At 42.3% G+C, this 23,852-nt stretch overlaps 1 protein-coding gene across 2 annotated transcripts in view; it reads right to left on the bottom strand.

The window, feature by feature from the left end:
* The window catches only part of NXN (nucleoredoxin), a 212,174-nt gene that overhangs the window by 154,630 nt on the left and 33,692 nt on the right, over positions 1-23,852 (bottom strand). Inside the window, exon 1 of one of the 2 annotated variants that reach the window (XM_073664927.1) lies at positions 20,006-20,480. The exons of the other annotated variant lie outside the window; for it this stretch is intronic. Within the exon in view, the coding sequence (XP_073521028.1) occupies positions 20,006-20,323 (318 nt within the window). The 5' untranslated portion in view covers positions 20,324-20,480. Of the gene's footprint in view, positions 1-20,005; positions 20,481-23,852 lie in introns of those variants that run through there. 2 annotated transcript variants of the gene reach the window in all.

The following is a 23,852-nucleotide window of genomic DNA, read 5'->3' as shown; positions in this document are numbered from 1 at the left end:
GTACCAGGCACAGTTGCATACAAGGCCAGAGTATCCACATGGCTCCATAAGGCCCTATTCACACATCTGATTTTTGTATACATGTTCTATCCAGGTTTTTTGCTTTTTTCTATAGACTGTAATTAATGTGTGCTGTGGGCCATTTCACACGCAGTTCAAATTCACATGTCAATGAATTGGTCTGTGATTGAACAGTTGCAACCATGAGCTGTCCAAGCGTTCATTATAAAAATATAGATGCTTGAAGCCGGCCTTGAAGGGATTGTCCAGGCTTAGAGTGACTATATACTTGAGCCCTATGTGACTGCAAACTTATCAATCCTCACAGCACACAGTGTACAACTGTCAGATTTCTCTGGTGCTGGCGTCATGTGACCACAATCCAACCAAATGTGTCCGACCTCGCTCAATTCACTTGTATTGAGGAAGGCCGCGTACGTCTAGTTGGCACTCGACCACATGTATACAAATCACATACTTGCAGTTACTCGCCCACCTGCTGCTTACCTGGTTTACAACCAGCTTGCCGAATTTCCTGATTCCCGGCTCTTGCACCTCACAGGTCCTCCTTGACATGAAAAAGATGTTACGATTTGTGTTATTGCTCTCAGGGCTGTGGAGAAGGTCAGCCAAACCACCGACTCCACAGCCCTGCCTCACTACTCAGCATGTACATAAAGTGCAGCACAGATTCATCTCACTGCCTCACTACTCAGCATGTACATAAAGTGCAGCACAGATTCATCTCACTGCCTCACTACTGAGCGTGTACATAAAGTGCAGCACAGATTCATCTCACAACTGAGCATGTACATAAAGTGCAGCACAGATTCATCTCACTACTGAGCGTGTACATAAAGTGCAGCACAGATTCATCTCACTGCCTCACTACTGAGCATGTACATAAAGTGCAGCACAGATTCATCTCACTGCCTCACTACTGAGCATGTACATAAAGTGCAGCACAGATTCATCTCACAACTGAGCATGTACATAAAGTGCAGCACAGATTCATCTCACTACTGAGCGTGTACATAAAGTGCAGCACAGATTCATCTCACTGCCTCACTACTGAGCATGTACATAAAGTGCAGCACAGATTCATCTCACTGCCTCACTACTGAGCATGTACATAAAGTGCAGCACAGATTCATCTCACTGCCTCACGTGTACATAAAGTGCAGCACCGATTCATCTCACTACTGAGCGTGTACATAAAGTGCAGCACAGATTCATCTCACTGCCTCACTACTGAGCATGTACATAAAGTGCAGCACAGATTCATCTCACTGCTTCACTACTGAGTGTGTACATAAAGTGCAGCACAGATTCATCTCACTGCTGAGCGTGTACATAAAGTGCAGCACCGATTCATCTCACTACTGAGCATGTACATAAAGTGCAGCACAGATTCATCTCACTGCCTCACTACTGAGCATGTACATAAAGTGCAGCACAGATTCATCTCACTTCCTCACTGCTGAGCATGTACATAAAGTGCAGCACAGATTCATCTCACTGCCTCACTACTGAGCATGTACATAAAGTGCAGCACAGATTCATCTCACTGCTTCACTACTGAGCGTGTACATAAAGTGCAGCACAGATTCATCTCACTGCCTCACTACTGAGCGTGTACATAAAGTGCAGCACAGATTCATCTCACTGCCTCACTACTGAGCATGTACATAAAGTGCAGCACAGATTCATCTCACTGCTGAGCATGTACATAAAGTGCAGCACAGATTCATCTCACTGCTGAGCATGTACATAAAGTGCAGCACAGATTCATCTCACTACTGAGCATGTACATAAAGTGCAGCACAGATTCATCTCACGGCCTCACTACTGAGCATGTACATAAAGTGCAGCACAGATTCATCTCACTGCTGAGCATGTACATAAAGTGCAGCACAGATTCATCTCACTGCTGAGCATGTACATAAAGTGCAGCACAGATTCATCTCACTGCTGAGCATGTACATAAAGTGCAGCACAGATTCATCTCACTACTGAGCATGTACATAAAGTGCAGCACAGATTCATCTCACGGCCTCACTACTGAGCATGTACATAAAGTGCAGCACAGATTCATCTCACTGCTGAGCATGTACATAAAGTGCAGCACAGATTCATCTCACTGCTGAGCATGTACATAAAGTGCAGCACAGATTCATCTCACGGCCTCACTACTCAGCATGTACATACAGTGCAGCACAGATTCATCTCACTTCCTCACTGCTGAGCATGTACATAAAGTGCAGCACAGATTCATCTCACTGCCTCACTACTGAGCGTGTACATAAAGTGCAGCACAGATTCATCTCACTGCCTCACTGCTGAGCATGTACATAAAGTGCAGCACAGATTCATCTCACTGCTGAGCGTGTACATAAAGTGCCGCACAGATTCATCTCACTTCCTTACTGCTGAGCATGTACATAAAGTGCAGCACAGATTCATCTCACTGCCTCACTACTGAGCGTGTACATAAAGTGCAGCACAGATTCATCTCACTGCCTCACTACTGAGCATGTACATAAAGTGCAGCACAGATTCATCTCACTGCTGAGCATGTACATAAAGTGCAGCACAGATTCATCTCACTGCTGAGCATGTACATAAAGTGCAGCACAGATTCATCTCACTACTGAGCATGTACATAAAGTGCAGCACAGATTCATCTCACGGCCTCACTACTGAGCATGTACATAAAGTGCAGCACAGATTCATCTCACTGCTGAGCATGTACATAAAGTGCAGCACAGATTCATCTCACTGCCTCACTACTGAGCGTGTACATAAAGTGCAGCACAGATTCATCTCACTGCCTCACTGCTGAGCATGTACATAAAGTGCAGCACAGATTCATCTCACTGCTGAGCGTGTACATAAAGTGCCGCACAGATTCATCTCACTTCCTCACTGCTGAGCATGTACATAAAGTGCAGCACAGATTCATCTCACTGCCTCACTGCTGAGCGTGTACATAAAGTGCAGCACAGATTCATCTCACTGCCTCACTACTGAGCATGTACATAAAGTGCAGCACAGATTCATCTCACTGCTGAGCATGTACATAAAGTGCAGCACAGATTCATCTCACTGCTGAGCATGTACATAAAGTGCAGCACAGATTCATCTCACTACTGAGCATGTACATAAAGTGCAGCACAGATTCATCTCACGGCCTCACTACTCAGCATGTACATAAAGTGCAGCACAGATTCATCTCACTACTGAGCATGTACATAAAGTGCAGCACAGATTCATCTCACTGCTTCACTACTGAGCATGTACATAAAGTGCAGCACAGATTCATCTCACGGCCTCACTACTCAGCATGTACATAAAGTGCAGCACAGATTCATCTCACAGCCTCACTGCTGAGCATGTACATAAAGTGCAGCACAGATTCATCTCACAGCCTCACTGCTGAGCATGTACATAAAGTGCAGCACAGATTCATCTCACTTCCTCACTGCTGAGCATGTACATAAAGTGCAGCACAGATTCATCTCACTGCTGAGCATGTACATAAAGTGCAGCACAGATTCATCTCACTGCTGAGCATGTACATAAAGTGCAGCACAGATTCATCTCACTGCCTCACTACTGAGCATGTGCATAAAGTGCAGCACAGATTCATCTCACTGCTGAGCATGTACATAAAGTGCAGCACAGATTCATCTCACTACTGAGCATGTACATAAAGTGCAGCACAGATTCATCTCACGGCCTCACTACTCAGCATGTACATAAAGTGCAGCACAGATTCATCTCACTACTGAGCATGTACATAAAGTGCAGCACAGATTCATCTCACAGCCTCACTGCTGAGCATGTACATAAAGTGCAGCACAGATTCATCTCACTGCCTCACTACTGAGCATGTACATAAAGTGCAGCACAGATTCATCTCACTGCCTCACTACTGAGCATGTACATAAAGTGCAGCACAGATTCATCTCACTGCTGAGCATGTACATAAAGTGCAGCACAGATTCATCTCACTACTGAGCATGTACATAAAGTGCAGCACAGATTCATCTCACGGCCTCACTACTCAGCATGTACATAAAGTGCAGCACAGATTCATCTCACTACTGAGCATGTACATAAAGTGCAGCACAGATTCATCTCACAGCCTCACTGCTGAGCATGTACATAAAGTGCAGCACAGATTCATCTCACTGCTTCACTACTGAGCATGTACATAAAGTGCAGCACAGATTCATCTCACGGCCTCACTACTCAGTATGTACATAAAGTGCAGCACAGATTCATCTCACAGCCTCACTGCTGAGCATGTACATAAAGTGCAGCACAGATTCATCTCACAGCCTCACTGCTGAGCATGTACATAAAGTGCAGCACAGATTCATCTCACTGCCTCACTGCTGAGCGTGTACATAAAGTGCAGCACAGATTCATCTCACTTCCTCACTGCTGAGCATGTACATAAAGTGCAGCACAGATTCATCTCACTGCTGAGCATGTACATAAAGTGCAGCACAGATTCATCTCACTGCTGAGCATGTACATAAAGTGCAGCACAGATTCATCTCACTGCCTCACTACTGAGCGTGTACATAAAGTGCAGCACAGATTCATCTCACTGCCTCACTACTGAGCATGTACATAAAGTGCAGCACAGATTCATCTCACTACTGAGCATGTACATAAAGTGCAGCACAGATTCATCTCACGGCCTCACTACTCAGCATGTACATAAAGTGCAGCACAGATTCATCTCACTACTGAGCATGTACATAAAGTGCAGCACAGATTCATCTCACAGCCTCACTGCTGAGCATGTACATAAAGTGCAGCACAGATTCATCTCACTGCCTCACTACTGAGCATGTACATAAAGTGCAGCACAGATTCATCTCACTGCTGAGCATGTACATAAAGTGCAGCACAGATTCATCTCACTGCTGAGCATGTACATAAAGTGCAGCACAGATTCATCTCACTGCCTCACTACTGAGCGTGTACATAAAGTGCAGCACAGATTAATCTCACTGCCTCACTACTGAGCATGTACATAAAGTGCAGCACAGATTCATCTCACTACTGAGCATGTACATAAAGTGCAGCACAGATTCATCTCACGGCCTCACTACTCAGCATGTACATAAAGTGCAGCACAGATTCATCTCACAGCCTCACTGCTGAGCATGTACATAAAGTGCAGCACAGATTCATCTCACAGCCTCACTGCTGAGCATGTACATAAAGTGCAGCACAGATTCATCTCACAGCCTCACTACTGAGCATGTACATAAAGTGCAGCACAGATTCAGCTCACCTAAAAGCCAAGATCCTTAGATCAGGAATAGAACATTTCATTATCATCCCAAATTTTAAGGAAAACATATACAGCACATCCTGCACTGTTCTACGGTGCCCAATTTATTATATATTTTAGGAGTCGGACCATTTTATATGGACTCTGACTCCACCAAAATGGATACCGACTGACTCCACAGCCCTCATCTTAATTTGCTCTACTAGATTCCTGCCTATCTGCACCCCCAACAGATGTCCTTGACAAAAAGTGTTCCCAGTTGAAACATTAGACCATATCTGTTATTGATTCCTTGCCGGATCAAAATAAACTGTCACTGCAGCAAGACCTACAGTCTCATTTTGTGTTGTAGTGTGAGGTTCCTACCTCAACAAGTCTGGACCATGAGTCCCTTCCTCAAGTACACCATTTTTTAATAGGACAGTGTGCTGGGCTTTCTCCTTCTACATTGTCACCTGCGACATCCAGTGACACAGGATCGCAAATGTTTATATCTTAGATTGGCTGTCACAACTGACTCACTTGCCATGGACTTAAATGCAAGTCGCATGGTGCTTGTGACTGGTTGCAACTTGTCTGTTTTATTTTACCGCCAAATCAGAACACTAAAATAGTCACGCGGTACAAGGATGCAGACAAGTTACACAGAAGTTTTTTGTTAAATGATTTTCCAGAGAATTGCTGTCAAGCAACAAATGTAGCCCTAGCCTTAAATCAAACTTTTCTCATCTCACTTGACATCCGCCAACATGAAACATAGAGGTAAAAATCAGCACTGCAAATGTACCCTGAAATGACGAGCAAGTATTACATCTTTAAGCCCTGTTCACAACCGTCTCTGTGGTCCCAGATTCCAGACCCTCGCCACAAGCCAGTAAAGAGGATTTTCACAGCAAGATCTGATCAAGACACAACTATAGAATCCTCTAAAGAATAGGGCATGACAAATAGGTTTATTATTTTTTTTTCACGTCCATGCTTAATAGGTGTTTTGTTAGAAGTTTTACAACAACATAAATACAATAGTCAAGTTAAGATTAGTATTTAAAAAGAAAAAAACTGATTTGTTAATCTATGCAAATTAGTTCTACTCTTCAGGAGACCAAGCGCAGTTTCATGGAGGTGGAAGCACATTGGTATCTCTAGGGATAAAAGCTATTAGAAATGTAGGACAATAATAAACAGGAGACTGACAGAGACCACACTCAGATGGCTTCATATGACAGTATAAAAACCACAAAAGAAAACAATACATGTCTCACATTATATAAAGAATTTTAAAGAGATCCCAGACTTAAGTTTACAAGAAAATTGTTTGCTTTAATAGCCAACTTACTATTTCTGAGTTATCAAGGTCTGGTCCAACACGTATGAAGTCTACAATGGCTCCATTCCTATAACACTTGACATCGGTCTTCAATGCTGCCAGAGGGATTTTAGGTGGTTTAAAAATCACCCATCATACAGTATCAGTCCCTACATCTCATCCAACAGGTAACAGATGTGTAGATTTACATTATTTGTGCTCAGAGGCGTTTAGTGGATCCGAATCACCATCCTATGAATAGGCTAAACAAGACTATAAAACAAGGTAGAGCGACAAATGAATAGGTCTGAGGGCAGGTGCAGATAAATCCGGGCAGATAATCCAAATCACACTGTGAGCAGAGCGTGATCCGATTTTCTCGGACGATCAGTAGATGGAGAAAAAAAAAAAAAAAAAAAATGTCTCCATGTTCTCCATTGTGTCAGTCCATGGAAATCAGACTCCACTCAGATGTCATCCAAGAGCAGTCTCATGTTTTCCACGGACTCATTGACTTGTATGGCCGAGTGCGATCGGACATTTAACCTATCATTTGTTGATTAACGTAATGTCAATCGTGGGAACACCCCTTTAATAGTATAGTTGCTACATGCACGATCCAGAACTAATAGCTCATAACATAATATTTAACACTGAATTGCATTTTGGAACCAAGTGAGCTACTTGAGTGTCCATGTGACATACAGATGTTATTTTTATCTATAAAAGTGTATAGAGTGAGGCTGCATCCACTAGTCGGGCTCTGGCCGGGAGTATGTATAACGCATACATACCCGCTCATAAGTCTGCAGTCACACAAAGTGACCGCAGGCTTATTTTGGCCCGAACAACCCCTTTAATGTCTAAAAACGGCTTCAGGACCCAAAAATGACACTTTAATACACCAACACTTGTTTAGTAAGAGTTAATTCTATGCAGTTTTTTTTTTTAAGGGAATTTAAAATGTTTAAAACATTAAAAAAAAATTAAACACAAAATGGCCTGGATAAAAGTGATGTACAGACAATAAAGCAAGTGTGTCCGTCCCATGAGGTGTAAAGATGATGTTGTATTATGCTATTTCACCAGTTATTTTCCAAGAATCAAAAAAAATAAAATTAAAAAAAAAAAAAAAGTGCTAGACACAGGGAAGCACCAATGAGACATGCACCACAAACTAAAAAAAAACAAACAAACCACAAACACACGCACACACCACAGCTAGATGAACACACAAACAAAATCACATAGCTAGAAACAGCCGAATAATCATCTACAAACCCTTGCAAAAATTAAGGAATCACTGGGCTCGGAGGATGTTCATTCAGTTGTTTAATGTTGTTGAAAAAAAGCAGATCACAGACATGGCACAAAACTAAAGTCATTTCAAATGGCAACTTTATGGCTTTAAGAAACACTAAAAGAAATCAAGATAAAAAATGTGGTCCTCAGTAAGAGTAATTTTTTTCAGATCAAACAGAGGGAAAATAAATATGGAATGACTCAATTCTGAGGAAAAAATTATGGAATCACAAAAAACAAACAAACAAAAGGACACGCCAGTACCTCACTAGTATTTTGTTGCACCACCTCGGGCTTTAATAACAGTTGCAGGCTCTGAGGCATGGACTTAATGAGTGACAAACAGCACTCTTCATCAATCTGGCTCCAACTTTCTCTGATTGCTGTTGCCAGATCAGCTTTGCAGGTTGGAGCCTTATCATGGACCATTTTCTTCAACTTCCACTAAAGATTTTCAATTGGATTGAGATCCGGACTATTTGCAGGCCATGACATTGACCTTATGTGTCTTCTTTCAATGAATGTTTTCACAATTTTTGCTCTATGCCAGGATGCATTATCATCTTGAAAAATGTCATCATCCCCAAACATTTATTGAAGATGTAATGACAGCAATCTCCCCAGTGCCTTTACCTGACATGCAGCCCCATATCATCAATGACTGTGGAAATTTGCATGTTCTCTTCATGCAGTCATCTTTATAAATCTCATTGGAACAGCACCAAACAAAAGTTCCAGCATCATCACCTTGCCCAATGCAGATTCGCGATTCATCACTGAATATGACTTTCATCTAGTCATCCACAGTCCACGATTGCTTTTCCTTAGCCCATTGTAACCTTGTTTTTTTCTGTTTAGGTGTTAATGATGGCTTATGTTTAGCTTTTCTGTATGTAAATCCCATTTCCTTTAGGCGGTTTCTTACAGTTCGGTCACAAACATTGACTCCAGTTTCCTCCCATTCGTTCCTCATTTATTTTTTTCTGCATTTCCTGTTTTGGAGACATATTGCTTTAAGTTTCCGGTCTTGACGCTTTGATGTCTTCCTTGGTCTACCAGCATGTTTGCCTTTAACAACTTTCCCATGTTGTTTGTATTTGGTCCAGATATTAGACACAGCTGACTGTGAACAACCAACATCTTTTGCAACATTGCGTGATAATTTACCTTCTTTTAAGAGTTTGATAATCCTCTCCTTTGTTTCAATTGACATCTCTTGTGTTGGAGCCATGATTCATGTCAGTCCACTTGGTGCAACAGCTCTCCAAGGTGTGATCACTCCTTTTTAGATGCAGACTAACGAGCAGATCTAATTTGATGCAGGTGTTAGTTTTGGAAATGAAAATTTACAGAGTGATTCCATAATTTTTTCCTCAGAATTGAGTGATTCTATAATTTTTTCCCTCAGCTTGGTCTGAAAAAAAAATTACCCTTACTGAGTACAACATTTTTTATCTTGATTTCTTTTAGTGTTTCTTAAAGCCCTAAATTTTCCATTTGAAATGACTTTAGTTTTGTGCCATGTCTGTGATCTGCTTTTTTTCAACAACATTAAACAACTGAATGAACATCCTCCGAGCCCGGTGATTCCATAATTTTTGCCATGGGTTGTATACGAGCACATGACTTGGATACAGCAAGAAGGTATTCAATGAACTTCAAGTAATTTTGCAGGAGTAAAAGCGGGGCATGGTAAAGATAGCATCTGCTTCTTTCCTCTCTGAAGAAAAAAAAAAAAATAATACACACACACACACAACACACTGAAGACGCCCAGAACTTATTCATATAAAATGAATGGGACAAAATCCACAAGTGCTCCTTTCTAACCAAGTTTACCGGGCTCTGCATTTTTAGTATATTTATGATAAAAAAAAAAAAAAAAAAAGGTTCTCTGCTCCATTTTTCAAGCAATAAAAAGTATCTATTTTGGTGACAGTCAAGAAAATGTACTGTAGAACATATGGCATGTTTCGAATGGGCACCAGATCTTTGCAAGTAAGCCATCTGTTGTTCTCCGAGCTGAAAAGAAAATGAAGTCAACTGCCTGGCCAAAAGTTCCAGATTGGGCAGCTGTCCTCATGTCAGAGTGATCGGATAGGTCATCTTCCAGTCAACAGCATTAACTCCTGTCACAGCCAGTCAATGGGAAAGAAGAATGCACCCAGTTCTTTGTGCTCAACACTGTGATAAATACATTCCTGCTCATTAAACAGAAATGTGCTTTCACAAGAAGGTAATATGGAGGCACAAAAACTAGTTACAAAGGACATTAATATCACATCTGCAGCAATAAAGCAACAAGCCAGGATGGATGTCTATTTTCAGGTCTGCAAACTGTACCCTTGACCTCTCTCCAGCCACAGACTATTGTGTTAGCATTAGTGTGCCTGCATAGAGAAGAGTTAATCAAGCCAGTCAGTTTATGTATCAAGCCGACTGCTTTCCTGACCTAATATTTAGCAGAAAAGCTTTTTTATACTCGATTGACAAACATTGTTTATACTCATAGTACAAAGCGCAGTATAAGGATAGGTTCACAATCGTATAAAAATCATTCAGCGTTTCATCCAGAAAAGTGGGATGATTTTTTTCTCACTTGTCTTCTTTGTGCAGTCCATATATAATCCATTTTTTTGTTTGTTTGTTTTTACAGCTGCAGCTATTAATCATTTACAAAACTATTTTACTGGGGGTTTTTTTAGGTTACAGAATTGCAATGCATCTGTAAAAATCAGATGCTATGCTGTGGCTCTGTATGGCATACGATTTTTTTTTTTTTTTTTTTTGCACCCATAGACGTGAATGGGAGAGTCTCATCCGCTGTATGGAGGAAACTGGTGCATGCTGTGACTTTTCAGAACGCTCATCCGCACTGCCCCATTGAAGAACATTGGTCTGAGTGCTGTCGATTTTTTAGGTTTTTTTAACAAATAGCACTCGGACTGAAAATACAGTTGTGTGAACGAGCCTTAATGCTGAATGAGCCATGATGAGTTCTTCAGCCATTACAAATGGGTTGTGACTGCTCTCCTTAGTTTCCTACATACTTTCCTATAATGCTTTTACCACGCATCGCAGTCATTTGTCTCAGAAATGAAAAGGGAAATAAAACAAGACGAGCTCCTTTTAGATTTTAGACCAGGAATCCGAAATAAAAATATATTTAAGTGCAATTTTCAACCACAAGTACAAATTGCAACCATTTACTCTTCATTTTACATCAGAAAGAACATACAAGCCACTTGTGGTGTAGTGTAACATGCTATTATTTCAAGTAGTAATATCTATCTTCAAAAAAGGAATCAAACAAAATCTTGAGATGCTACAGTGGGTGAAGATTCACTTTCCCTTTTTAAATATGTTGAAAATAAAAATTATATATATATTTTTTTTTTATTACGCACAAACACTCATGAGAAAAACTAGCTACACCCTCTGAACTTTATAGCTTTACGTATCAAGACAAAAAAAATCTGGCCATTTCAAGGTCTTAAAATTAGGTAAATAGATGAATAAAAATGGAGAAAAAAAATTGATTTTCATGACTCAATAGCTTGGAGAACTAGCTGTAGCAGCAATAACTTCTCTCACATTGTTCTGGAGGAATTTTGGCCAACTCTTCTTTACATTGTCACGCAAATTTTTATCCCCACCTCCCAAAAAAAAAAAAAAAAAAAAGTTATCCACCATTGATGGGATAAAGGATAACTTACTAATTGGGGTCTATCAGCTGAGACCCCCAGCGAGACAGAGACTTAAGAACCATTCAGGAAGGGGCTACAGAGCCCTGTTCTCAGGATCCCTAGGGTCGGACTCCCAACGATCAGCAAGTTATTCCCTATCCTATGGATGTAGGACAACTTTTTTGGAGGGGGAGGGGGAGGGGGGGGTGTCATTTATGCACAACTGCTTTAAAAGGAATGTGTCATTAAGTTTTTGCTACCCCACCTGAGTGCTGCATAAAGTCGTGTAAACAGGCTGCTGGCTCATTTGTTAAGTGAAATGATCTTTTGGATTGCCTAAAAGATCACCACTCAGCAGCACATTACTAACCTACATTGCAGCAAACAGCAGCAGCCTATGCACACTTAAAGGGAATCACTCACCAGGTTTTTGCCACCTAACCTGTGACCAGCATAATATAGAGACAGAGACCCTGATAACAACGTGTTACTTAGTAAGCTGCTTGCTGTCATTTTGATAAAAGCACTGTTTTTATCTGCTGCAGATCTAGCAGTTCTCCGAATGTTGAGCTCTGTATAACCCCGCCCACATCACTGATTGGCAGTTTTCTGCCTATGCACGTGTACACAGAAAGCTGCCAATCATGGGAGGGGGTAGGGTCATACAGAGCTCATGAATATGCTTGACTTCTGGTCTGAATGAAGCTGTTAACTATTCCCAGACTATCTGACTTGTGGAGCATTTTCCTGACCTGGTATTGAGAGAGATGCTAGAGATTGTTGTAGACATTTCTGCAACTGCCCCATTGATCTGGAACAGAGCCCCCGGCTTTAGGGCCGGCTGTCAGGGCCGGTTACAGCCACAGCTCTGTATTTTCTCTCCGCAGCGTTCGGCTATGTGCAGGCGCCAGGCAGGTTAGTAACGTTATTAATCTGCAGATTAAGCCCATATCTAGGTAATAGCGTTTTTTGCTGGCGACAGGTTCCCTTTAAATCTGTAGCATGTCAATTCTTTCAGCGGTTTTTCGGCAGATTCCACCCATACTAATGACATCTGCACCAAAAATGCAAGCAAAAAACGCAGCTGTGTTTTCCTGTCAAAAGATGCAGAAATTATTCAGAAATTTTTGCACCAAATACTTAACGTGAGCCTTAAGCCATGTGCACATGTTGAGTATTTGGTGAGTTTTTTTACATCAGTATGTGTAAGCCAAAACCAGGAGTGGGCAAAAAAATACAGAAGTGGTGACGTGTTTCTATTATACTTTTCCTCTGACTGTTCTCCTCCTGGTTTTAGCTTACAAATACTGAGGTAAAAAAAAAAAAAAAAAACTCACCAAAATACTCAATGTGTGCACGTGGCCTTACAGTCAAGGAAGAGCTCAAAAGGATTGCATAGTGGAAATTGTGTCCAATTTACCAAAGCCACCATAAATCCACTAATCAGCATGAATTGTCACCTGACAGTTGTAAAATGGGCTAAATTTATCATAGCAGGGCTGGCTTTGTGATAGATTTTGGGTACCGTGTTTTTCGAACTATAAGACGCACTTTTTTCCTCCAAAATTTGAGAAAAGCGGGAGGGGGGGGGGGTTGTGTAAGAGAGAGAGATAGATATATAATTTATTAGTGGCTGTGGATGGTGGGGGAGCGGCTCTTTAATAGCGGGCACACATCATCGCCGAGCAGCTGCAGGACGCCGCGGCTGAGCTGACACTGTGTGCGCTATTAAGGAGAGTGAATAGTCACTGCTCCCCGCACCCATAGTCCCAACATGGGGAGCAGTGGCTATTCCGGCAGCTGATCTCACCGTGTGAGGGCTCATGACAGTGAAGTCATGCGCGGCTCACACGATGAGATCAGTGCTGGTGGCAGAACGAGATGCAGCGCTGGAGGAGAGGAGGTGAGTAGAATTGTTTTTTTTTTTTATTACGTGCAGCGTGATGGGGATTGGGGGGTGCCATGCATACCAGGAAGGAGGGGGCCATATATATCAGGATGGGTGATGTTAACAGAATTGGGGGGACATTACCCATATAAAACAGTGTTAGCAGCAGACTCCCTCCCCCTTATCAGTGCATCATGACCACATTTTTTGTTTATTTATTTTTTCAATTTTCCGCCTCTAAAACCGAGGTACGTCTTATGGTCCGGTGCATCTTATAGTGCGAGAAATATGGTATCTTGCATGAATGTACTTTTTCTTACTCATATCATCTCTTCAGTGTACACATTTGTTTTATTTTCGGCAGAAATCAATAAAATTATGTAAGCTGATTTGCTTGAAAAGAAGGCACAGCTTACAACAGATTTCTGGCACGCCCACCATAACTAAATGAATGAACCCCAAGGTCAGGTTCACAGTGTAAACTCTGATAGATCATGCAGTAAAATAGAGATGGCACTGCAGTGCTACAACTCAGCCACTACTTAGCCCCAGCCTGTTATATGATAAAGGAGTCTTGACTTTTCTACCTAAAACAAAGACTGTCTGTGAACAATGGCAATCTGTGAGAGCAAGATTTTATTTAACCAGACAGCAAGGTGCGGAGTTATTTTTCCTCTCAACTTGCCATACTTTTATGAAGAAAAATAAACCATGCCTTAGGATTAACTCCAAAATTAACTTTTCTGTACTAAAATTGTGTTCACATACTCTGTCACATATTTGGAATTTCTTTCATGTCTAGTAGGCCTCTCCAATATAAACAGAGGTAGTGTACAGTAGCCATGGCGAAGCAAGTCTCCCTATGTGATTGCTGAACTGAATTCTATTGTCATCCACATTATTACATACACATACAATAATAAGCAGCATCACAAATAGTCTTAAAAAAATCTAACATTTTGTGTTTAAAGCTCCTATGCTGACTTACGGTATGTGTTACAGATTAAAAACCCTGTGCACTCCAATGCTTTAGTTCTACATATACTTGCTTGGCTGTTTTTGTGACTCTCATATAAGGTAATAAAGAGACAGACATGAACGGCCAGTTGGCATCTCTCTGCTTGATGTGGCGGCTATCTCACCAGGCAGGACAGTAGTCACTGGTCCCCGGTACTGGAGACAGGGCAAGGGCAGGTCCAAGAGGAAGGACCGATATTTATAAGATATTTCCGGCATATTCTGTGGTTATGACAAATGTTTAGGTTGGAATATCCCTAAACGCTTTATGTAGGACCATTATAGTCATCGGGGGTCCTTGCACTTTTCTCACATAACTTTTGAACACTATTTATAGGAGATATCCGGTCTTGCAGTGACAGGGTGACTGCAGGCTTCTGAATCTTTAAAGCCCGTGCACAACTCGTATGTGACAATTCATGCTTACGAGTCCTTTGTCTCCAAATGACTTGGATCACCATCCATTTTTTTTTTTAAATTCTCTCTTTTCTAAGGTTTCCACAGTAGTAACATGAAAGTATATATATTTTGCAGGCAGTGCATAACGTAATGCCGAATGTGATGTGAACTTAGATTATTGCTCTCTTTGCAGAAGTAAAGAAGGCCATGCTCTGGCTTGTCTCCATTTTGACCATACAATCTGCACATATCTGAGATATATCTCTGGCAGTACAAAATGAAACATTCCTTCCAAGATCAAGTATTAGACTTCTACATAGAAAAAAGAAAGTTATGCATCCTATTGGTTTTCTTAAATTGATATGCTTTTAATTCTTATCTTTAAACAAGCACCTGTGACATTAACCTGCCAGTGTCAATGATATATTGCTTTAGACCGGCCTATATTTACTGACCACACATTCCAAAGGACACCAGCTGAGCTCAATCTAGGAGGTTTTACAGAATAAAGACAGTTTTACACATATCAGAAGAAAGTTTCAGGTTTTTTTTTTCCCCCTTTACAGTGTGCCTTTTGGTCCAAGTGTCAGTTTTCACAAATGTTTTTTTTTTTTTTTTTTTTTTTTTTAACATACATTTTTCACATTTATATTCTATATATACACACACACACAAATCTTAACTTCTACCCAATGAATGGGTTGTCCACTACTTTTAATATTTGACCATTCTATTTTTATGTTGAAAATAAGTATCTGTGTAATTACCTTGCTTTGCAGCTACTGCCTGTGAGCAGTGCTATCACGTGACCCCCGGCTGATGTCACATCAAGTGAGGCGTGACATCAGTGACGCGGTCCCCGCGGTGGCGGCTGGGCTGTGGGTTACCCTGCGCCTCACACCCTGCATCCACTGCACGCTTTCCCAATGAATGAGGAGAGGGAGAGCGTGCGGTGGATCCCGGGTGTGATGCGCGGGGTAAGCCCACCCACAGCCCAGCATCTACCTGTGGAACGCAGAAGACAGAGACCCCCGGATGCAGCCAGAACTTGACGTGACATCAGCGGATGTCAGAGCCGGCTGCAGCCGGGGGTCATATGATGCCTGTGAGCGACCAGCAGTAACTGCAAAGCAAGGTATTTACAAAGACTTATTTTCAACATTAGAATAAAATGGCCAATTATATTAATAGTAGTGGACAACCCCTTTAACATACAGATGGATGACATCCATGTGCTGTTTTTTTTTGTTGTTTTTTTTTTTCCTAAACCCATAAAATGTATGTAGAGTAGTGTGCATGTGCTCAAATATCTACAGATTGCCATCTCCCATTCCCAGCACCGTTCCGAGGATGATCGGAATGTCACTGAGAATGGAGGAAGACAGAAATCGATAAGTATTTGAACACATGAACACTACAGTACATACTGCTAACAGATTAAGGAACAAATACATTTCTGGAAGTTGTTAGTTATGTGTTTTTATTCCTTAACGACTGCCAATACCTATGAAATGGCGTCCCTAAGCCTCCCACAGTACCGGTGACGCCATCTCCCGGTTGTCCTCCACTTCTTCCTGATGTAAAGTGGCAGGCGCATGTGCTATGTGCCCACTGAAATCTGCCAGCCGTTGCTGATACAGCTTGCCTCATAAAATGCTCATTTAAATATCAGGATTATACAGTCATTCTGATGTGGATTTTCACAGCCTTATCAGATCAAGGAGTTCTATTTAGTATTGTATACAGCTTGTATTGTGAAACCTCATGACAGATCTTTAACCCCTTAATGACCGAGCCAATTTTGACCTTTAATGGGGTTTGTCCGGTCCAAACCAATAAGTCTGCAGTCACTCTGTGTGACTGCAGACGTATAAATCCCCCGGTTTCAGACATGGGATCGGAGGGGATGTATGAGTTATATATACACCCCTGGCCAGTGGGCGCGGCCTCGTTCCATAATAAAAAAATAGGTAATCAACGTCATATTCACTTTAAAATGGATTTTTCACCAGATTTTGCAATGCAAACTTCATCCCTTATAAAATAGATCTCTTAGAACTGCTGAGACTGATGTACTTTCTTTGACAATTCAAATCAGAAATGTTGCATAATCCTTCAATAATTTCACTCTAAAATTAAAATGATCTCATGACTGACAGCCAGCTCTAATGCTGAGCCTGCTGTCAGTCAGTGCCAGGGGTGAGGTTACAGCCGGCGCTCTCTATCCACAGTGCAATGACAAACTGACAACACCAACCCTATGAATGGAAGCAAAACGCTGCTGTGGGGAATAAAGTTCATTCCCTCCATGCAGCAGGGCTATCCGTGCAGGCACGCTATTAACCTGTAAATTAACAGCATTATTTCACACAACAGGTTCCCTTTAAGTTGTCCTAGGTCAGTGACAGAAGGAACAAAAAGCTGGTTTTAGACTAACGCGTATTCCCACTACTAAAAATCAAAACTTAAATATTTCTCAACCACATTAAAGTCATCGCCACACAAGATCCTCACCTATCCCAGGGAAAAATAATTTTTTAAAGTTCCGGATGACAGATATATAGAGATAGGAAGACAAAAAAAAAAAATCTGATGTGGAAACAGGCTCCGTGTACTATCCTGTGTATTGTAGCTGTCAGTAGTGTCTGCGCCCTGAGATGTACAGTATATGCTTCTTGTTCCAAGCACTGCCAGTATAAATACCAGGGGCAAACATTATATTCTGATTACGGAAAAATATTCAATTACCAGAACCACAATTGACACTGCTCTGCTAATGACATTTTTTATTTCTACAAACTGGAACCCTGCATATATTTCGGTCCTTCCTATTGATCATTATTCTGAATCATGTCGCCATTCGGTGTAAAAACAGCACCAATCCCTCTCATGTCAGAGGAGAACATCCCTTACTCCTTTAAAGGAGTCAAGACTCAAGAAAGTGATGATTTGCTAAATGCACAGAAGGAAAAGTAACTTTTTTTTGGCCAAAGTGGAAAACCTCTGTAAGCAAAAAGACACCCCTCGCAGTGTGCCAAGCTAATAAACATTAGAAAGCTGCATAACTAGCAGACACCATGTATAATCAGATCTCCCCTATTATAAGGCTGCATAACTCAACTTCCCTATTAATAAAGGGCTTCTCCACTGAAATACAACCAGCCTTACTTACCACCTGCTGGCTGCACCAGCGCTTCCTTTCCGTTGCTGCCCCGCACTTGAGCAAATAACTAGGCACAATGATCAGAAAGAACAACGGAGGCAGAGGGCGTGCACTCATGAATATACTGGAATTATAACTATAGGTAGAAATTAATTAAGTATATAGTTCCACTGTATTCTATGACCCTTCCTATTAACCAAACAGTACAATGGTTTGGGTACACAGGGAGCAAACCTCTCCCCATACTATACTGCCCTTACCTAGAGCAGCATATCTGGATGGTAGATCAGCCCATTTCAGATAGCAGCCACTGACACAATCAGCTGATATCACTAGGATATGGAACCAGACACGTGGCTATGTCATCGCTTTATGAGATGGGAAGACCCCTTGAATTATTCACTCACATGAGCTTTAATATTCCCAGTCCTGCGCATTGAAGCTCGCTGACACATCTAATGCCCCAACCAAATCACCCCTTTTGTAATCGGTGTCATGTTGTGGCCTCACCCTTATATCTGAATAAATACTATCCAGGAAAGTCAGGAGTTCGGTCTGAGCAATGATATATTACTGGTGAAGACCAGGGGACTTCTCTTAAAGGAGCTGTCCAGCCTTAGGCCACGGCCCCACTATCAGTATTTTTTCTCAGGAGTGGGAGCCAAAACCAGGAGTGGGTGATAGAAACAAGTCACCAATTCTGCAATTATTATACCTTTTCTCTTATTGTTCTTCAGCTGGTTTGGGCTCCCACTCCTGAGAAAAAATACTGACCAAATGCTGATAGTGGGTCCGTGGTCGTGGGCTACAAGTCTGCAGTCACTATTTGTGCAGACTTGTGAACCCTCACATCACACACACATTGCACGCTGTGAGGATTCTCCGATGCCGGGAGCGGTGGGTGCATGACCTCAAGTATGCACACAAGCGGTCACGTGCGGACTAGTGTAATGAGCGAGGCCGGACACAGTACAGTTGGAATGTGGCCAAAAGTATACAAATCACATACTTGCAGTAACATGACCACCCACTCCGGGCACTGGAGAATCCTCACTAGTAAAGATTCACAAGTCTGCAGTCAAAGACTTGTACCCTACGGCCGGACAACCCTGGTCTTTACAGTTGGAGTAGGCAGACCGTGGAAAGCACTACCGCAGATACTATATCATCATCTAAATTAAGGGCCAGTTGCTTTTCTAATAACCAGTGACATTGTAGGTTATAATTATTTTACAGATAATGTATTACTGGTCGAGAAAAGTTGAATGTGATGGATCAATGTCTTTTTTCGAGCTATGTAACCTGACAGTGTGGATCAAACTGGTGGACTCACTGGTGGCCAGAGGTGGGCTGCCAGCCTAATCTATCCAGCAATAATACGTTAATAACCAATTCCAAGGCTTTGTAGTGCAGCTTAAAGATTCTGGGCCTCAGGACCAAAGCATAGTGGTCCTATTACACTATGGTGATCGGTGGTCATTAAATGCCACGAGGTGGTTTGTGTAAAGCAACGTCACACAGTGCCACCAAGTCATCAAGCGATGCTCCATGTTGCTGCCATCGCACCTCTACACCTGGCACTATTCACTTCCACCTGCTTTGTATGCCAGCGGGTGAGCCAGGAGAGTATTTGATGGCATCAGAGTATGAGGACACGCGGGTTATGTACATACTGGTGTTGGTATTGGGAAGATTTTTGGTACCTGTCATGCACTTAATGCCATCTGCTGCCCAAGTAAGCTACAGGGCCATGCAGGATCAGCGCCCCTGGCACTAGCCTAGTAGCAGCACTTACTGTCCACACCAATATACAAGGAGACCTGGCACAGGCAGCTATGCCAAGCAATGGTGCTGTGCACGGTGCAGGAGTCATCCATGGCTCCCTCCACGCCTAGGTAACAATGCACAGGGCAGCTGCCCTCCCCCTCACCTTCTTATGCTTCTCCTGGTACGGCAGTGCCAGCCAGGGCATGTCCTTGAGGAAGAGCTGCCATTTCTTCTGCTCGGGGTCCGAAGAGATGAATACGATCTCCAGCCGGTCCCGGGTCTTGCAGTAGAAGTCGCTGAGGCTGGGCAGCAGCTGCAGGCAGGGAGCGCTCATCCCGCAGCCGAAGAGCAGCCCGAGGAGAGACACCCTGGAGCCCAGAGCCTGGACGTCCACCTCCTCCCGCTCCGCCGTCACCAGCTTCTCCCCCAGCAGCTCCAGCAGCAGCCCCGAATCCTCCCCGTGCAGCCCGGGGCCCGACATGCTGCTGCGGCGGCTCGGCCTGGGGCCCCGTGTCTGTGCGCTGCGGCTACGGGCTTCAGAGACGCGCTCCCCGGCGGCCGGGAGGGGACGAGCCGTGTGCGCCACACGAGCCGCGCCGGAGTCCTGGCTGCAATGAGCCGATTGGCTGCAGCAGACGGAGCCGGCAGCACAGGGGCAGGGAGGGGGAGGAGAGCCGGCCGCAGTGTGAGAGTGCCACCTGGGTGCCATGTATGGACATTCAGGGACCACTACTCCAGTCATCAGTCCTAATATTTATCCTTCTGGTCATTTCTAATGTGTCCTCAGCCAGAGCTGCCCCTCCCGCCTCAGTCCTCACAGCATAAGACCAGCTCCTTTTAAACAGAAAGGAATGGAGTTTTTTTTGCAGCTTTTTCTTGCCCGTTAAATACTCCATACTGTTCATTCTTTTCTATTTTTTTGGACAAGCTTCTTTAACCACTTAACGACCGAGCCACTTTGTAGGTTAATGACCAGGCCATCTTTTACAATTCTGACCACTGTCACTTTATGAGGTAATAACTCTGGAACGCTTCAACGTATTCCCCTGATTCTGAGATTGTTTTTTCGTGACATAGTGTACTTCATGATAGTGGTAAAAGTTATTCGATATCACTTGTGTTTATTTGTGAAAAAAACAGAAATTTGGCAAAAATGTTGAAAAAAATTGCAATTTTCAAACTATGAATTTTCATGCCCTTAAATCAGAGAGATAAATCACACAAAATAGTTAATAAGTAACATTTCCCACATGTCTACTTTACATCAGCACAATTTTTGAAACATCATTTTGTTTTGTTAGGAAGTTATAAGGGTTAAACGTTGATCAGCGATTTCTCATTTTTCCCATAAAATTTAAAAAAACATTTTTTTTTTAGGGACCACATCATATTTGAAGTCACTTTGAGAGGTCTTTATGACAGAAAATACCCCAAAAGTGACACCATTCTAAAAACTGCACCCCTCAAGGTGCTCCAAACCACATTCAAGAACTTTATTAACCCTTCAGGTGCTTCACAGGAATTTTTTGAATGTGGGAAAAAGATGAACGTTTAACTTTTTTTCACAAAAATTTTACTTTAGACCCAATTTTTTTTATTTTTGCCAGGTGTAACAGGAAAAAATAGACCCCAAAATTTGTTGTTCTATTTCTCCTGAGCACGCAGATACCCCATATATGGGGGAAAACTACTGTTTGGGCGCACGGCAGAGCTTGGAAGGTAAGGGGCGCCATTTGACTTTTTGAATGCAAAATTTGTTGGAATAATTAGCGGACACCATATCGCGTTTGCAGAGCCCCTGATGTGCCTAAACAGTGGAAACCTCCTAAAAGTGACATCATTTTGGAAACTAGACCCCTCAAGGAATTTATCTAGACATGTGGTGAGCACCTTAAACCCCCATATGCTTCACAGAATTTTACAACTTTGATATGTAAAAATTAGAAAATATATATTTTTCCCACAAAAATTTAGTTTTATCCCCAAATGTTTTCATTTTCACAAGGATAGCAGGAGAAAACTGGTCCCAAAATTTGTTGTGCAATTTCTCCTGAGTACACCAATACACCATATGTGGTCAATAACTACTTTTGAGGTACAGTGCAAAGCTCAGAAGGGAAGAAGCACCATATTGGAGTTCAGATATTGCTGGAATGGTTTGAGGGTGCCATGTCACATTCGCAGAGCCCCTAAGTTGCCAGAACAACAGAAACCCCATGTTTGACCTCATTTTACAAACTATACCCCCCAATGAATTCATCTAGGGGTGCATTGATCGTATTGACATCACATGTGCCTCACAGAGTTTTATACCATTGGGGGGTGAAGAAAGAATAAATTCCATTTTTACCACTAAAATGTTGTTTTAGCCCTAATTTTTTATTTTTCTAAGGGCTAATAGGAGAAATTTTTACAACAAACTGAGGTCCATTTTTTCCTGAGTACGCCAATACTCTACATGTAATTAGAAAATACTTCTCAGGAGGCACAGTGCAAAGCTCAGAAAGGAAGGAATGCCATATTATAGTGCAGATTTTCTGTTATAGTTTGCAGGTGCCATGACCCACTGGGAGAGGCCCTCTGGTGCCAGAACAGCAGAACCCCTCATAAGTGACTCCATTTTACAAACTACACCTCTCAATTAATCTAGGGGTGCAGTGATCATATTGACACAACAGGTGGGTCACAGAATTTGATACAATTGGGCAGTGAAGAAAAAATAATTACATTTTTACCACCAAAATTTTGTTTTAGCCCCAGATTTTACATTTTCACAAGTGAGGTAAAAATTGGAAGTGGGTAAAAATGACACCAACATTTTTCCCACAATTTCTTCTGAACGTGGCAATACCACATATGTGGCTGTACAGTACTGCATAGACTGCGAGAGTTGGGAGGGACAGAGTGATATTTGCCTCCTGGAATGCAGATTTTCCTAGAATAGTTTGCAGACTCCATATACAGAGCCCCTAAGTGCTAGAACAGCAGAATCTCACCGCAAGTGACCCCATTTTCGAATTTATACCCATTTCCCATTTTTGGCAATTTATCTACTGGTGTAGTGACGATTTTGACTCCATGGGTGTCTCCCAGAATCCAGCAGCAATGGATGTTGCTGAGTGAAAATTGCAAACTGCCATTGTAGTGACCAGCACATTGTAGTGACCATTTCGTAGCTGTGACCAGCTCATGCTTCTGGAGACCTGCACCTGTAAATGAGGCAGGCTCTCATCGCTACAGAAATGCCATACGTGAACTCTAAATGTGGCTTAGGCACACTGAAGCTCAAGAGGGAGGCATGGCATTTGGATTTTGGAGCGTAGAATTTGCTGTATTTCTTTTGGGGGCAAGGAGCCATAGTGCTCTTCCAGAGCCTTTGTACTACCAGTAACGTGGAAGCCCCCTATATTTCCACTAACACATGACAGACCTGAGTGGGGGCTTTTTTTGGGGATTGAGTTGAAACTTTTGTTGGAAACATTTTACATAACATTTTGGATCACATTTATCCTGCACTCTACGCTGAGCACTTACATGGGGGTTTCCATCTTAATCTCTGAATGACATGATTAAGATGAAATCCCCAAGGGATCCATTTACTTTAATGAGGCAACAGAGTTACTCTGGACTCCGTCTGGCCACTGTTCGGCGGTGTTCTTCTTTTCCGAAGTGCACAAAACTTTGGCCAACGGCATTTTTCTGCATGCCAAAAAGATGGACACTGTCGGATCATAGGCCAGACGGCGTCCACAGTGCCTCTATCTGCCTCAGTATAAGGAATCTTCCACCGGTGGTTCTGTCTGAATCATGTATTTCAGAGATTTACACAGAAACCCCAGTGTAAGCGCTCAGCGCAGAGCGCAGAATCAATGTGCGCTGAGCCTACTGTGATGTTTGGGTGGCAGAATGAACAAATCAACAGCAGGTGAAGAATTGGTTTTATTTATTTTTTACGCCGTTCCTTGTGTGATATAAGTGAGTAGACAACTTTATTCTTTGGATCAGTGCGA

Source organism: Phyllobates terribilis, unplaced genomic scaffold, assembly GCF_046119375.1.
Source record: "Phyllobates terribilis strain yellow unplaced genomic scaffold, ASM4611937v1 Scaffold_2__4_contigs__length_985480577, whole genome shotgun sequence".
In the NCBI taxonomy this organism is placed as follows: Eukaryota; Metazoa; Chordata; class Amphibia; order Anura; family Dendrobatidae; genus Phyllobates; species Phyllobates terribilis.
The sequence above is the reverse complement of the archived record's forward strand: the minus strand, read 5'-3'. Positions and strand labels throughout refer to the sequence as shown.